This window comes from Mastomys coucha, unplaced genomic scaffold (assembly GCF_008632895.1).
Source record: "Mastomys coucha isolate ucsf_1 unplaced genomic scaffold, UCSF_Mcou_1 pScaffold22, whole genome shotgun sequence".
In the NCBI taxonomy this organism is placed as follows: Eukaryota; Metazoa; Chordata; class Mammalia; order Rodentia; family Muridae; genus Mastomys; species Mastomys coucha.
The window spans coordinates 188815959-188834001 of NW_022196905.1; the positions used below are offsets into that span (position 1 = coordinate 188815959).

At 41.4% G+C, this 18043-nt stretch overlaps 1 protein-coding gene across 19 annotated transcripts in view; it reads right to left on the reverse strand.

The window, feature by feature from the left end:
• Positions 1 to 18043, reverse strand: part of Tenm3 (teneurin transmembrane protein 3) — a 1282613-nt gene that overhangs the window by 74021 nt on the left and 1190549 nt on the right. For 11 of the 19 annotated variants that reach the window (XM_031339793.1, XM_031339788.1, XM_031339781.1 and 8 more), the window contains 4 exons: positions 12445 to 12471; positions 10899 to 10919; positions 9851 to 9997; positions 145 to 361 (listed from right to left, as the gene is read on the reverse strand). In XM_031339793.1, the coding sequence (XP_031195653.1) occupies positions 145 to 361; positions 9851 to 9997; positions 10899 to 10919; positions 12445 to 12471 (412 nt within the window). The remainder of the gene's footprint in view (positions 1 to 144; positions 362 to 9850; positions 9998 to 10898; positions 10920 to 12444; positions 12472 to 18043) is intronic. The other 8 variants (XM_031339798.1, XM_031339790.1, XM_031339787.1 and 5 more) reach the window with 3 other exon arrangements.

Here is an 18043-nt window from a genome sequence, read left to right on the forward strand (position 1 = left end):
AAAAAAAAAAAAAAAAAAAAAAAAAAAAAGGAAAAAACCATATATAAGCAGTTTTCTCAAACACAGCCATCAGCATTTCAGAGACAGTGTGCAGAACTATTCTCAAGATCCTTACGAGTCTACATAAGGAAAGCAAGCATTAACCTCTTATTGAACGGACTTTCTCCAGGGAGCACGTGGGTGCTATCCGATCCAATCAGGAAGCTGATTCGGTCATAGAAGGACTTGGCAGCTTGCTGTGATGGTGTCTGAAGGCTTTGGCTAATGATATCCTGAGGATCAGGCAAGCCACGGCAGTAAGGCTGGTTTTGGCAGGAGCTCTGGAGACAGCAATCAGGATCCATGCAGTCAATGAGTCCATCTGCAGAGAAAGCAGCAAACCGGTTAGCCGGTTAGCTCGGTCTGCTCCGTGTGCTGCGGCGCGCCCAGCGTGGGGTGACTTGTGTCTACTGGCGGGTTTGTTTTATGTCAGTTAATTTGCCATTGTGTCTCCGATGGCTATCTCTACGAGGCATCCTTTTGGAAGCCCGATGAAATACAGACATCGTACTCGAATCTGCTTTTACAGAAAGTAAAAAAAAAAAAAACGAGCTAGATTGAGAGCGGTTGAAAGTGATCATGTTTAACACTTATTCCCAGTGAGGAATGTGCATTACTGATTAGAACACCTTATTAGCAGGAAGGAATCAAGACTAGTTGTAAACACAATTACTGAAGCCGTCTCTGTTTTAGAGAAATGCCCCAGGAGTTCCCAGGCACATAGAGAAAACAGACAGGGACCCGTGTAGGATGAAGCTCTAACATTCGGAAAAGGACTGCAAAGGGATAGATGGGGAAGGGGCTATCACAAACACGCTAACACGAAGGGGTGAGTTTAGCCAGCCATCTCCCAGAGAAACAGTTGTCCTAAGAAGGGTAAATTACGTTCCGGCAGAGAGTAAGGCATTTCTCAAATTGATCTTTTTCTTTGCTGTCCCTAAAATGCAGTATTATTAAAAAATAGAAAAACATAGCAAATGTGAACTAGTTATGATGGAGGTTATAAATAGGATCAGCCATGAAACATGGACCTACGATATTCATGAGGTAAAGGAGCTTGGATGCAGTCACCGATGACTTCGCTAAGAACATTACAAAGGGACACTTGGTGGCTCACAGTCACGCGCCACACGACACATTTCTGTTAACAAGGAGCTGTATGTAAGTCAGTGGTCTCAAAAGACCCAGCGCTGCTGCTTGCTTGGGCTGCCCTGCTTGCTCAGTGCACCGCCAGTCAGAGAAAACTGGGCTGCAAGGAATATGTCATCAAGTACGTAATATTTAATAGTGATAATACGTGATTATGTTGCTGGTTTATCATTTGTTCCATGATATCATCTGCCATCCCTTCAGGGTATATTCCATGGGGTGTAATGAAAAGGCTATTTTAAATGACGTGCCTCGTTAGACGACAGAAGCTTCTCATGTTTCAGGATTACTGTCTCTTTAACATTAGGAAACCGGGATAAGCGAATGCCTTCTATGTCTAGGTTTCCGTAAGGCACTCAGAAGTCTGTGCAGTGATCAAATGGTCCAGTGATGCAGGTCTCAGAATGCATCTCAGGCCTGAATATATTCTGTGTGAGGCATATCACCAACCTTGTGATATGTGAGTGGCTGTCAGTCACTGCTATGACCTGCCCTTTAAGCCCATTGTCTGTGCACCAGTTAAATATGTAAAACTAGACCGCTTGGTAACTGTATCTCTTAGAATAGATTAATGAAAACTAGTGTGAAGACATAAAACATTCTTGGGTAACTGACAAAACAGTTGGAAGCTACTTTACAAGTAAGGAGCAGGTGATCTATGGAAAACCTAGATGAAAAAATACTTAGACGATGGCTATGTGTTATTTATACAAGTAAAAAAAAAACCTACTTTCAGTATTTAAAAAACATCCTAATAATTTATTTGCTTTGTACCATACTTAGTTTGCCCTTTCCTTATCTGATGGCAAACCGAGACAGAAGGAGGTAATGACCCTGATAAGCTGGCAGAATGGCTCAGTGGGTAAAGGTGCCTGCTATCAAGGTTTGTGTCTGACCTGAGTTTGAGCCCCAAGACCCACATGGTGGAAGGAGACAACTGAATCCTGAAAGCTGTCCTGTGACCTCCACATGCCTGATATGGCACATGCAGATTCTTCAAAAGAAATAAAAACAGACTAAATTCTTTTAGCAGAAGAACTAGATTACACTTCCAGGCCAGGAGGGGGTGAACAGCCAGTAGGAGAGGTTAGTAACATGAGACGCACAGGGTTGGACTGTGAGTCACCACGTCTGCCCGAAGGAGAATAGAGCAGGCCTTCTGTTTACTTCATTTACTTCTGTCCTTCCTTGATTTTTCATTTCAATATTTAGTTTCTCCAGCTCTCAGACCACGTGCCTATGAATGCATAGGCCCTTCATTGTAGTCCAGAAATTTCAGGGACTGAAAGTGTCAGGATGACTCCAGGAATGATATGAACAGAGAGCCTCTGCCTCTGTCCCTGAGGTCCACTGGGGTGAAACTTAAGGTTGTGGAGTTAAGGATGTCTGCAGCCATCTTTCGGCCACCGTAGGACCTATCTGGCAACTGGTCCATCCCAGAATAAGCAGAGTCAAAGGCTTGAGCAAAACCCAGCAGGCCATAAACACAGTGGCCTCCTTGGGGTCTTTTAATAAGCTGCCCTTGGCCTTGTAGAAGCTAAGGCATTCCTCTTACTTTAAAGTCTATTTGGGTTGGATGTTTTTGTAATCCCTTGAAACTGGAAGAAGCTGAGTGCATCCACAGACAGCAACTAAAATTCTCTCTGTTACTTCCTTTGAAGTTGAGGGAAGCGAGTTCAATGGGGCGGGGGGTACCTGACATATATTCATGATGCTGGTCTCTTCTTATGTAAGCATTTTAAATGACTGTGATAATTTCCATACACATAGGAATGAATGGGTCTGGGTTTCTGATGAGAGACATTACATCTTTTTCTTAATAGGTGCCATTTTTATGTAGATATTCATATTATGAAGGTCATGGGTTGATGCCTATTTGAAGCAGCACTTACTTCTTTGACAAAAATCTAAAACCATGTGTTAAGATAATCAAATGAAACTTGAGCTTTGAAATTTCATGTAAATTCATCAAAATACTTCTTTCCTGCTGAAAAAGCCATAAAGATGAAAAATGTATAAATATTTCTTGATATTTCTAATGGAAGAAAGATGAGGCCTTGCTGAGGCCTTATTCTTCATGAGGATATATTATAATAATAATGTGATAAGTTTTTTTTTCCCTCCACCTCTCTTGGAATAGAAGCATAGATTTGAAGACCTAGCTCTCTCAAGCAGTAGACGATTAACTTATTGCTTCTGTATCATTTTTGGCTTCAAAATCAAAATAAAACAACCCCTTAAAACCACCTTTAACCACTAAGTGGTGATTTATGATCGTATGTAGAGTTTCTATGGGGATTCTTTACTGTATGTTCTATGATCTATTTCACTTAGGCGAGTAGCTTCAGAGTGTGATACATATGCTTGAGAGAGTAATTAAACATTGCTCTTTTACATTCCTAGAGCACCTCCCCACAGAAAACCCTCCTCCACAAGGGGACAGTACCTTCAAATATTATATTTACTCCCCATTAATCTGGTAGATTAAGAGTTAACTGCTCCCATCCCAATACTCCCACAATGCCCTCCCTTAGGCGATATATGGTCCAGCTGCCAACGAGGAATGCTCAGATTTAGCCATTCATCTTTGTTAGTTTATAAAAAGCAAATGTACATCTGGCATGTAGTTTGCAGGTCATAAAATTGCACGAGATTGACACCTTCTGAACTAATCAGTTGGAAATGCATTTTTACAAGCCTCTCCACTAGCATCCATCAGAGGGAGAATCTCATTTTCAACAGGCGAGGTGCAGGGACACACTGTTTGTTATTTTTGTGCAGAGTTTACCAGTATCTTGCCCAAGCCAGTGACGGATGGTTATGAATCTCACTTCCTAGAACTTGAGAAGGCATTTTTCATTCTTTGCCTGTGCTCACAGCAGAGAGGCCTCTCTGGTACCACTAAGTTGATTACCCACTTGCCCAAATACAGTGTTGCAAAACTGTCTCTATGGAATAGCTTCTCAAAATCACTGGGATTCCATGGTCATCTCAAGAATGTCACAGAGCCTCACATTTGGCCTGGAATAGACGTCATTTTTTTTTTTTTAAACAAAGCTCACTGAGTAGCAACTTTCATCATCAGTGAAGAGCCTTTCCTCACATCAGGTTGCGTTATAAGTGGCACTCTGATGGAAAGTAGATACGTAATTTATGCTTCCCTCCATTTGACTCCTCACATTATTGCTTTAGTTATATTCTGTCCGTATTTTAAAACATTCTCGTCTTCCCTGAGGCTTCTGCTTCTCTTTAATAGTTAACTTTATTTTTATAGATTGCCAAATAGTGGGTATTTTAGGTTTTGTGAGCCATGTCACTAGGAAGCAGTCCTTGCAAAGGAGCTTTGACAATATGCAAGTAGATGAAGGCAACCACAGAGTTTCCGTCAGAGTTTATTTACAAAAATCAGCCTGTGGCCACAAAGGCCAACCTCTGCTCTGGCCTCCAGGTTTTCTCCCTGCCCTATTTTATTATTATTTTTTTTATAACATTTTAAATCATCCTTGGTATATTTTTCTGTCAGATTTAATTAGTACACCTTCAGTCAAATTATTAAATCTGGGCTCTTTTTCTAGTTTACCTTTGGTACTGGCTTTGCTCTGTTTTGCCAGACTCTTGTTTTTTTTTCTTTGAGAATGGACATTTTGTTTCTAAAATTTTTATCTACTGGGGGAGGGGGGGAAAGTATACACTGTCTCCTTTCCTTAAGGCTGAGTATTGTCAACTGCCTTGGCTTCTTGGCTACAGCAAGGCCCCAAGGCCGAGGCAGGACGGTGCTTGGGAGATTTTATCAGTGTGTCGTGCACAGTTTACGACTCCAATGATCCTTTGGTAACGTGTGTGCGAGGCCCCTTTCTACAGTAATCTGACTTTCACCACATTCTTGTTCTATGGGAACCTGTGCTGTCTTGGTGTCTTCAAGGTCACATTCATATAAATTTTATGCTCTTGGCTTCTGAGGGATCAATTTTTGACCTATAAAAAAATGCACCTTCTAGATCTTTTTAGCTGCATATTATACAGGCATGAGAAGCCAAATGTACCTCAGGTACCTACCATGTGTCAAGCACAATGTGTTTCCCTGCCTCTCTAGACTTGTTCCTTCGCCTGTATTTCCAATCGCATGAATGGTACCAACCAATCTACCTACATCACTTTTTCTTAGTTAAAAAATTATATTTATTACTTCTCTCTCTCTCTCTCTCTCTCTCTCTCTCTCTCTCTCTCTCTCTCTCTGTGTGTGTGTGTGTGTGTGTGTGTGTGTGTTCATGCATGCAGGTGCCCAGAGTAGCCAGAAGAGTGCACTGGATGCTCTGGAGCTGGAGTTAAACGTGCCATGTATGTGTGTGTGTGTGTGTGTGTATGTGTGTGCGCGTGTGCTCACTGAGTAGATAAAGTTGTTTGGCTAATGGGCTCCAGGGACTACTTGTTTCTGCCTCCCCAGCAGTGTGGATTATATGCTACCACACCTGGCTTTAAAAAATAAAAAGTATGTGCTCCAAAGAACAAGTCCAAGTCCTTTACCTTGCAGGCAGGAACTTCATCTAAACAAGTAGAAATGCCCTGTGGGATGTCTTTGTCGTTCTTTCTCATCCCCAGACACTATCTATTCTTCAAGTTCTTATATGTCTTTCACTCCAACAGTTACTTAAAAGTGCTACACCTCTGGGCTGGAGAGATGAGTCAGCGGTCAAGAGCACTGGCCGCTCTACCAGAGGACCTGGGTTCAATCCCCAGCATCCATATAGCAGCTCACAACTGTGTGTAACTCCAGGTCCAGGGGATCTTACACTCCCATCCAAACACTTACAGCGAAACACCAGTAGACATAAAGTAAAAATAAATAATTTAAGAGTGTTACTCATCAACTATAGATATTAAGAAAGCCATAGAATTATTAAAAAAAAAACTAGCCTCCAAACCAGAAGAAACTATGACACATATATAAGTCAATGTATATGTGTAAAACTAAGCTGTAGTTCAAAAACTACAGCTTATTAATGAAAAGATAAATTGCATAAAACATTACTTCATATTAGTTGAGAAAATATCCATATGACCAAAGATACCACATACTGCAGAGTCAATGGATACATAAAAATCTCTCTCTTTCTCTACACACACACACACACACACACACACACACACACACACACACACACACACTACACACACACATACACACACACACAAGCGCTGTGTATTTTCATAATTTACTATGCATCAGGAGCAAAATAACAACCACAAAACCCCCAAAAGTGCATGAGCAGTCAAATTAATTAGGACAACCATGTGGATAGCAAAAAGGTTCATGGTAACCAAATCACTAGCCTCACACAGGAGCCAGTTGTTTTTCAAACCAGTAAGCACTTTTTCCAAGCCAATACTCTACCATGATACCTAGAGATGCTGATGTTAGGAGTCTGATAATGTTAGGAGTCTCTGGGAGCGAGTACTTAATCTCTGATGATTCTGTTTGCCTTTATCTTCTGCCCATCTCTTACCACTGCTATTCCCTGCCATTTTATTTACTTAGCTTATATTTTTAAACTTGCTTCAGTGGCTTCTCTCTGAAATCTGGAGTTGCTTTGGTGAAGGGGGATTACTGTCAATTCCCCAAAGCAGAGATCTTTATCAGAGACCTTACCATGAGGAAAAGATCCCCCTTAGCTTCAAAAGGCCACAGCCATCCAGTGCACACCGCAGCTGTTTGAACCTCAAAAAGACATGGCCACAGGTTTACTTCCTGTGAGTGATAGGTATTAAGAGTGAGTAAGGACTCGGCTCCTTCTAGTCTACTAGTGGCTCCTTCTTCCTGCTCCTTTAGAAGCGCCTGTCCATTGTTTGGAATCTGAGAGCCACTATGTCTGAAAGACAATAGGAAGGACCCAGGAAGGTAAGTGTTCCTTCTTTATAATCAGACAGTGGTGATAGGGTTGGTCAGGTGGGAAAAGGAAAACTAGCACGGAGTTAGAGGAAAAACACTGGCGGAAGAAGACATTTAGCTATTTCCCTACACATGCTTGTTTTAGTCTAAACATACATTTGTCTACTTACCTACTGATCTACCTATCCATCCATCCATCCATCCATCCACCCATCCACCCATCCACCCATCCACCCATCCACCCATCCATCCATCCATCCATCCACCCATCCACCCATCCATCCATCCATCCATCTATATATCAATTCTATCTATCTATCTATCTATCTATCTATCTATCTATCTATCATCTATGTATAATCTATCAATCATCTATCTATCATCTATCAATCAATCATCTATCAATCTATCTATTTATCTATCAGTGTATATTCATTATACATTGTGTTATGTTTTATAAAGACATTTTAATATAAGCCTATCACTTTGGCCATACATTAATCTATCTTTGTCACTTTTGGGAATGGTAAACCTACTTTCCCTGTCTTTTTCAAAGACTGTGTTCAAACAAGAACACACACACACACATACACACACACACACACACACACACACTCGGTGCTGTTTAATTTCTGGCTAGGGCCAAATCATAGTCTTCAGCAGCTCCTTTTCAGTGACTTAATATGCCAAGTCAAGTTACTTAGAGGTGTGCTGGCTAATTCAATATTCTGACATCAAACCTAAAGTAGATAATGGCTCTGCAACACCCTACTGTCCAGATGTCCTAAAGTTTCTGCACCATCCTATTTTAAGCCTTCTGCCCCATTGTTCCTTTTATCACACGATCCCACTATTATGAACAGATAGGGCATGTATCTTGATCGTCTTTAGAATGGCAGATACTGTCTCCAAGGCACTACCATGTGCCTATATCAAAGAACCCTTTAGGTTGGGCTACCAGGCACCCAGGTTACCACCTCAGGATATGATGAAGGCAGCCCTGAGACTCCTTCTTTGAAGAACATCAAAATTAGGTTAGGGACAGCCATGCAAATTCTGTGAGATAATAGAGAATTCACAGGAGTGGTTCTATCAGCTCAGATTTCCCCTCAGAGAGAGAAGCCGAGAGATAGCAGAGTTTCATGCTAATAAGAATAAACAAAGGGGAATGGGGCCAATTCACAGTTGATACATTTTTGAGGAAAAGGAGAAACCTCCTTGGCTGATAATAATACCAAAGAGTTGATTAGCCCCTAAATTACTCTGCCTCGTCTCTACAGACCTGGCCTGCAGTTTGCATCCCTCCGAGAGCAAGTAGGACCCCCTCAAAGTAATCTCCTTTTTAGAGGACTACAAAAACCTGGAATGCACAATCAAGGAGAAAGAGTCACTCTCCTCCCCTGGCGCCAGAGACAATGGGATTGGAGCTCTTTGGGGGGAAGCAAGGAGTTAGGTTGCCATCTGGGCTATGTCTCAGAGAGGATTAATGCTGCCATTTCTATAAGCACGTGATCAAGAGGAGTTTGGGCAACAAGATATTATTAGCTAGGAAAGCTCTGAGGGTTAGCGGCTGCTGGAATCCATTAGGGGCGGGGGCAGGGGGAGGGAAGAAGGCTTTTTAAGTAGGGTTACTGGCTTGTCTTGATAGCCAAGGAAAATATCTAGGGGAAGATCATCAAACAGTCTGCAAGAAAGTTAACAAGTTGCCTGTGCTGCTGAGGGATGCTGGCTCGGTTGCTGGAGAAGAGGAGTTAGGGAGGCCTCACTCTACAGGTCTTTGGCAACCTTCTAGGCCTTGTCAAGATAAGACAAGAAACACAAGAGGGAAAACTGGAATGACAACGGCTGCAGCACTCTGAAAATCCGAACACATCTTTTCACTTAAAACCTTCAAAGCCTTTTATTTCCATTTTTTAGGTGAAGCTATCGAGAGCCGAGTTACAGATGTGGCTGAACGCCATCTAATTACTTTCACAGTGGAGGGAAGTTCTGCCTGCCTCTATAAAATCGGTGCTCTCTAGCCAGCACTACTGTCCAGGATGACTATCTTCCAGAAGAGCAGGGTTGGAGGGCTGAGGGGGCTGAAACAAGTTAAGGCCTCGAGGAGGTGATCTCAGACTCAGACAGCAACTCCACCTGCCACCGGATTCGCTCCTAATGGTTTGTCAAAATTAAACAGCTGTCAGGGGCAACTATTCCATCACCAACTCCCACTCTCTATTCTCTGAAATTAAAATACAATAGCATGGGGGATGTGCTCAAAGGGGGGGGGGAGAATAATTATTCCTAGCCTAAGGCTTAAATTGGGTGGAATATCACAATCCTTTTATAGGGGTGTAAAGTTAAGGATAAAAAGACAGTGGAATTCAGCTTCAAGGCGACTGCTCTCTCTTGCTTTTTTTCTTTTTCTTTTCCCTGCCGATAGTGTTTAGCAGAAGAGTTTGAAAAAAAAAAATGCCTGGCGTCTTCTAGCTTGTTTAGTTGTTAAAATACCCTGAACACCACTGTTGAGGAGAGTCACCCCGGAATCAGAGAAAGGAATGTCGAACGATGGGCGTTATGCAGTAGCCCAGTAACCTTGCCTCTCCAATCACCAGGCTTTCGTTTTCAGGCAAATCAGGGAGTGTAATCAACCCTTCAGCACTCACACATTTTCAACCAACCTCATCTACAGGGATCTGTTTTTTCTTTCCAACAGGTACTTCTGCAGTCACTGTAACGTAGGGACCCAGGCTCTGGCACACACCTTGTTTTCAGGTTCAGCATTTCCCTTACCTCCTTCGTTGTCTTTGCTGTCTGTACAGAGAGTCTCCATGGCTACGTCACAGCCCGCTCCTCTCCACCCTGGCTGGCAAACACAATGCCAGCCGTTTTGGTCCAGCGTGCATCTTCCATTGCTGTTGCACAAGCCGGGGCAACCCTCTGTCAAGACAAGGAAGGGAAACACCAGTGATTTGAGTACTGAAAGACTGTGTCTGAAGGAAACAGATACAGGACACTTAGTGGGAACAGGCCTTTATAAACAGCACAAAGACTGTAATTGCACATGGATAGAAACAGCAACATTATCCAAGGAATCTAATTCTTACCCAAGTGGCATCTTTGATTGGCCTGACCCTTGAGACACCACTTACCTGTGTAGGACAGAAATGTATGCAATGACCCACTAAGTAGCTTCAGGCCAGACAAAATTAACTTGACATTTTTTCCCCCCTTTCACAAAGCAACAAGGTATAGCCTATGGTTTGGAAGAAGCATCCCAGGAAAATAATTTCAGAACCCCTTGTTCCAATTTTTGATCTGTGGCAAACATTGCTAGAAGCTTCTTTTTAAAGCACCTGGTTGCTTTAAAAGAAAATATTCCCCTAAATTCAAGAACATGAGTGTGGATATGAATTTATGACTGATGTTTAGAAAGAGAACATTAATTTTATCTGGCCTTAGAGTTGCCGAGTATTCATGTGAAATTACAGTGTATTAAATAACCACACAAAGTATAGGTCAGTATTAATGACTATACTTTATGCCAAGAGTACATTCCTTTTCACAGAGTAAGCAAAGCCCAGAAGTGAAGCAGCTTTAGCGTCTATTCTAACAAACATTAGGATTCAGGCTGCATACGGATGGGACGGGACCAACAGGATTTCCAACTAAATGTAAGAGCTGTGCATATTTGATTACTTAGGACGGACAAAATGAAATACCATAAGGACCACAATAAAACATCGATAGACTAAACAAAAACACGGTAGTGGCGTGCTTCAAGACAGATAGCGAGGGGTGATATTGTTTGACAATCTCCCTAAGGCTTTTATGCTGTTACCTTTATATCCTATCTTGTCTGCTTTTATGGGCAAGAAGGGAAAATTTGGGAAATCATTAATTTAAATATATCCAAAATTGATAATTGTCTCAGTCTAACATAATTTTTCCCCCCTCCAGAAACCAAATTTTGTCACTGCCTACTGATGACATCTGGCATGCAGCCAACATGATCTACTTATGAAGGATGATGCTCAGGTGGATTCTGCGGTCCCTGTTTATGAGTGTGACATGGTGCTGACAGAATGCTCTAAATGGTCTAAACTCCTGCACTGACCTGGCTAGCAATCAAGTCTCTTTGGCTAACTGTTAATCATTTGGTATAAAATATATATAATAAAACACTTGCTCCAGCAACTGGGGGTCTATACACAGCTCCTTATCATGAGAACACCCCACTTGTTTCGTACCTAAGCTTTAAGGGAGCAATGTGTTGTAAGAATGCTTAGTCTGCATTCAAATGATTATTCATGTATGGGTCTCCAGTGCAGAACTTGAGAAGGAAATATCTCAGAGAGACGTCCTGTTTCTTAAGTTCTTCCAATTACAGCTAACAGGAAGACGGTTGGCTTCTGACACAGTGATACTTAAGGATACCATCAGGCCAGGATGAGATTCATTTTGCGGCTTATTTTGTCTTTAGACAGTTACCGTCTGTATCTATGGGTTGTTCATACATAAAAGGTAAGGGTTCCTTCTTGGTGTGTTCTCTTGTGGTTTTTACTGAAGTAGAAGTATTTAACTGCCCCACTGCCAGTGTGCATCAGGGGTAACTGCTTGCACTTGGAATCAGGATAGGAAAGCCTGGATATTGCCATGAATATTTTCATATTCTAATGGAAAACACAAACAAGGAGAGGAAAATAGGTCATCTGAGGAGAGAGGGGGAAGGGTTTTCTTTGCGTACAGCATCGCTCCACCTATTTCTATGGTAACTGAAGACGTGAGCCTCTGCTGTTTTTTGCTGAGCAACGTTATCAGTTCTGATGCAATGGCATGCATGAGATTTTATAGTTTTATAAGAATAACGAAAGAGAAATTATGGCATCATCTGTACATATATATTCTGATACATTTAGAAAGAGCCAAAGAAGCTTCGATGTGAGGATAAATGAGATTGTTCTCTCTCAACATGTTAGCCAGAATGCTCTCTAGAGTGACAACTCTCATTCCGTGATAAGAGTATTTATGATTCTTTAATTTATAATTTAAGGCTCATTAGCTGAGTTGCGAGCAACGTAGATTTTCAAGCAAAATAGAGTGAAACCAAAAAACAGCAAATGTACTGTAATCTTCAGTTTCAGTTTTAGTGAAAACTATTGTTTTAAGTTGGAATGAAATCTGCGAGAACCGAAAATTATAAAAATGAGACACAGACAATTTAAGTCTCAATAATTTAAATCTGAGGCATCTCACACAACGTAAGCCCAAGTTATAATTTACAAAAATATGAAAAATATGAAAATGTCTACTGTTACACCTGACACAATCTGATACACGGCTACATAGTTATGCAGATATGTCAACAAAGAGTAGATATACAGTACCTTTAACTATCTTATCCAAATAGTGAGCTTGGGAAATTAAAAAGGAAAAAAAAAGAACAGACAGACATTTCAGAAGTGTCACATGGGACAAGGAAAATTTCAGAATTAACATGCAAATCGAGTAGCTGCAGCTGACATAGACTCACATCACATGACAGAGATGTACTTCGAATCTTCTAAAAATGCACTACACTCAAATTTAGTCAATGTGGTCATGACGCCAGGAACCACGCAGCACTTTAAAGATCAGTCTCTGTGTGTGGGGGGGATGCTAACACCTCCCTGCACGGGTTCTTTGGAATACGTGCCGTTCTCATTCCTGTTAAGACTACAGCTAAGCACACTTGCTGGAATGGGGTCTTTATGACTAAAGAATTTTGGAAATTTACTGCTATGAGATCTACAGTAACCAAAGTTAATAAGTAAATAGGCATCAAGGAAAAGAATGAAATGGAAAAACCATCAGACAAATGTATTTTCATTCTACTTGGAAAAGGGCATATGAAGCCCTTGTAGGAGTCTCCAGTAGCCTTTGGCTCCAAGCCAGATGGACAAGCTGCTTCACATATGTAGTCCATTAGGGAACAGGAGTGGCCCTAGACATTGTTTCATCTCAAGGACCATCTTAAAATAGGCTGTTTTTTCTCACCAAGTTTACAGGACCAGCTGGACCAAGACTGTGTCTCTAGTTCCCTGTGTGCCATTTATCTTTCTGAGACACACAGCCTCTCTCTCGTCACTCACGGTAGAGACCTAATATATTCTTAATAAGCCTCAAATCTTCTTGCTTTGTCAAAATTCATACATCTTTAATGATCTGAAATTGCTTTTCAAAGGTGCTTATGTTGATTATTTTTCATTACTGACATATGCAAGTAGCAGTGGTACTCTTAACGGTATGATTTACATGGTAACTTTCGTATGAGACATTACGGGCTGCTGGCTGTGTCATGTGGGTAAACAAACCCATAAGTGGTTTTGACACATCTGTACTGTGTATATAAAAGGATCCTTCGCTTTGCCACAGAATTCCATTAGAGGCTTCTGAATTGCCTTTAAAAATAAGAACGTTTATGGCTAATTGACAATACATTACAAGGGAAATTAAGGTGAAAGAAGAAATGACATTAGGTCTACTCTGCGTTCATAACTTAGTAAGCATAATTCATCTCTTAAGCATTAAAGGAGAAATGTATTATTGCATCATGACACTGATACGAATTTTTAATAATTCCTTCTAAGTATTATATAATCTGCAAGAGTTCTATAATAGCTCATTTGATGATCTGCACATAATCATAACGATATTAATAATCTAGAATTTCCAATTCAGGCAGGGTAGTGTTTCCAAGGGAATTCTTAGTTCATAAAAATTAGTTACACTGATTAAAGCTGGCCAGTATATCATGTGTTTTTATATCAGATCTGCTATAGTTTATGCAAACAAAATAAAGAACAGAAGCTACATTCTGATCTCTATTAGCAGGTTTAGGGGGACTGAACTCTTTCTGACTAGTCAGTCCAGGTTAATTTAGCAAACAGAGTCAATTATGCAAAGCAATGGGCTGATGCACAGTAAAGGCAGGGTTGTCATTGGCTCAGGTAGACACCAAGAGGAGGAGCTGAAATTAGAAAATGCATTTGAAAATACACAGTAAATCATAATTAGCACAACACTCGAAATATCCGAAGTATGTCAACATAGCATCCACGAAAAACTAAAAAGCAGATTCGAAAATATTTGTACTGAGAATAAGATACCAAGATTTATCATTTTCATATCACAAGGAACATATTAAATATCATAAAGAATCACTGATGGCTTAAAGTTAAGATTAAAAACAATCGCCCATATTTTACTTTGAAGGATAAAGTTTGTGATGAAGGCCTCAAAAGCCTGATTCTGAAAATCGAGGAAATTGCAAGGAAATGTGGGTACACAAGGTTAAAATAGTTAGGAAAATAATTGCAACAATAAAAAATATTGTTATAGAAGCCAGTACAGGAGATAATCAAAAAAAATGCAAACATGTATCAAGGGGCCATTAGGAATAAGAATCGTAAAAACAATAAGTACAGTTAAAAATCAATATACCTGACAGTTGCTGATATGCACATTAGGCTGCAGAGAAATTACTTTGAAAAGTGAATGTTTTAACTTAAAAGAATACCAACTAGTTGTACCAAGTTTTAAGGTGTTTTCTCCCTGAATGGAACTTTCTTATGGGTTAGTCATTTAAGAAAAGCTATTATTATGTTTTATTCATGAACTACTTTCCTTGGTGTTTAGACTATTTATCTCTTAAGGGGACCCATGAAGAACAAGAAAATTTCCATATTTCTCGTAGGGTGATGATTCCTCAAACTTTATTTTGGGTTTCATATCCGAGAGAACTGGTAATAGACAGATTCTGAAAACGACACACACTACAAATACAGGTGGTTGAGACCATTCTAGATCCTTCTCTGAGCTCTGCTTCTGAGTGCCTGGTATCACTCTGCAGGTGTATCAACAGCTCCTGCATTTCTACCTCTGACCGGCTTTCTGTTTAGACCAGTTTCAGAATGACCTTAGAACACGCACGGGGTGCTCCCTTCCCAACCTTGCTTCTTGAAGGTAAGAAGGCTTAGTTTATGGTATTAGGCTAAGCACTTTAGATTATTCGTTTACTTAATCTTCACCAACAGCTTAGGATGAAAGCGTAACCGCGGCATCAAATACAGAGGAGAGGAGAGAGAAAGAGCAATTGAGTGCAGGTATGCAGTCAGCCCACGGGCCGCCTGGCTCCAGACGTGGCTAAGAACCACTGTCATGAAGCCATCTTCTTTCCCCAGAACATATATGTCCTGCTACAGGGGGATCAGGACTGTGCACCCATTCTTGACCTAAGGACATGAATCTTTACTAAAGCCATGGGAATAGTGCCACCTTCTTTTAGAAGTCTTCCATAAGACTCCTTTGATTAATGTCAAGGGAGTGTATGAGTTAGCTACACATCGCTGTGACAAAAATGCCAGTCAGAAGCAACTTAAAGGATTAGATGATGCATTTTAGCTCTGTCTTCCAGAGGTATGATGGGGGCGGGGGGTGGTGGTGCAGTACACATGGCAGGTGGCCAGGAAGCAGAGAAAAGGAAATATTGATACTCATGTGCCCCCTTCCCCCTTGCTTTTCTTTTTGTATCCATTCAAGCTCCCAGTCCATGTTGGTGCCATTCAGGGTAGTTAGTTATCTTCCCCTAGTCCCCGCTGGCAAGGCTCTCAGAGTCTGACACAGAGTTATGCCTCAATTTCCTAGTGACTCAGTCTAGCCATGTTATCAGTGAAGATGATCTAACTCTCATAAAAGATCTCCTTGAAATGTCAGATGCCTTTTCAGGCTCTGGCTAATTCCTGGCTTTAACTGTTGCTCTTTCAAAATCCATCCATTTGCACAGTGACCCCTGGGACACAGCAAATGAAAGTCTATACACTAGGGGTCCCCAGTCTACTTGCTGACATTGGTGGGCAATGACTGGGAGACTGGGTGAAAGGGTGGACTCATCGGAAGTACTGGTTATTGTATAACCAGCCAATACTCTTTCCATACCAGCAAAGCAAAGGGCTGGTCCCGCAATCTTTGCACACGCTTCTCCCAGTGTTCTGTAATAGAGAATCCGTTCTCTTTTTTAAGCCTTCTCACTGTTGGGAGGAAGACACACAGAGATGGATAAGATGTTCTGCTACCTTCCGGTCTGTTCTAGTACTGAGCTTGGCCTCTAAGGTACTTAGGGAGTACCTGTAGACAGGTTGCATTTACTTCCTAACATGACAATTAGGAAGGTACAACATCACTTTGCAGGTTCATCTAAGGACTGTCATCCAAATCTACAGCTTTGAAGAGTTTTACAGATGTGACTTAATGCATAAATAGTCCCCATTAGCATCGGGATAAGCAATGTATTCTTGTTGCCCGGTCCATATAGTTTTAACACGGAAAGCAGTAAGACACACATCTTATGAAGGATTCTGTATGTTCTATGGAGAAGCGATCTGTTGGGAAAGGAGAACAGGTTTGTACTACCTGGTTTACAAATCTTCCCCCTCTCTGTCACCTATATGCTTCTTCCCCTCACCCTAGCACGTAACTGCCATTTACTAACTGTTAATTATATGTGAACACTATGCGAAGCATTTACAATCCATTCACTGATGCGTTTTCACCCTCCTGCGAGTTCAGAGGTAGCATCTTTGTCCTTCCCACTTTAGGGGCAAAGAGATGGAGGCACAGGACAGGGGATTAACTTGTCTAGGATGAAACTGCTGGCGATTGGCACAGGCAAAACCCTAGTCGGGCAACTTGTGAGCACCAAGGGTCCCATTTTGACTAAGCCAGTAGTCACGTTTACAGCTCAGAGGACGCAGGCCTGCGTACCTGCGTGAGGCAGGGCATGCGCATCTTCGTCTGTTTCGGGATTGGTCCAGGAAACATCTGACAAAGCTCCACTTTAGTCATCGTTGCAGATGCGTTAGTTCATCATTGCAGGGGAAGGGGAGACTCAACGCAAGCTAACATGAACCACTAACCCACCGATAGATACCCCAGTGTACGTAAGAGTACCTTACAGCTTCTGGCTAAGAACTGCTGTTAACAGGCAGAAGCAGTTCGGCTGACCTATAAACGCCACACCAGGAGGACCTGCTCAGCCGTATTACCAAGGAAGGCTGTTCACTTAAAATAAACGAGGTCAAAGACTGTAACACGTCTTCTTTGGGGAGGGACATGGATGTCTAAAAGGCAACTTGGCACGATATTGATTCCAAATCACCATCACGCCGATTCTCATAAACACGGAGAAGAAAACAAAGGCAACCACATTGGCTCCATGTATATTAAGGAGCTCACGAGGGAGAACAGAAAGTGTCTGTGTGTGCATTGCTGCTGATGTGTTTGGTTAGGAACAATTCCCACTGTTTCCGCTGTCGGCAGTGTGCTTGGTTGGAACATATTAAATTGTACAGTATTTTCACAGGACTGTGGAGTTGACTCAGGTTTGAGTTCGACATAGGCAAACAATAGAGGATTGAAAACACTGGAAATATTTCTCTCTTTCATGACAACAGTCAGAGCTTAGGGACCTATCCTCAGAAGAGGTTAATCCAGTCAGATGGGTGCACATTAAAGCAAGGAGGTGCTCCTCGCCTTGGCTACCAACTGCGAAGTCCTTGGCGTGGAGGGCAGATTTTGTATTTGGCATTGTGTGCTTCATAATTTCTAAGACGCAGATTTAAAACAAATGATTCGCATTAGTATCTCATTAAAGTTGTAAGTAAGTATCATTCTTAGATTATGCATGCGCCAGTCCTAGTAGGGTGACAGAGAAGCTACCGTCTGCAAATAAGTACATATTAAATCCATTTATTCCAATCAGCAACCGTTTAAATCAGCGTGCAGGCTGCATACCCATTGAGTTGATGTTCCTTAATTGGTGCTCACTGCGCTGTTTTATTACTGATTACTACACCATAAAGGACTATGATACTGACATCATTTTAAACACCATAAAATAATTTTATATTCTTAAGAGTTTACATAGGTCCATTAAAATATGCTTTGCAA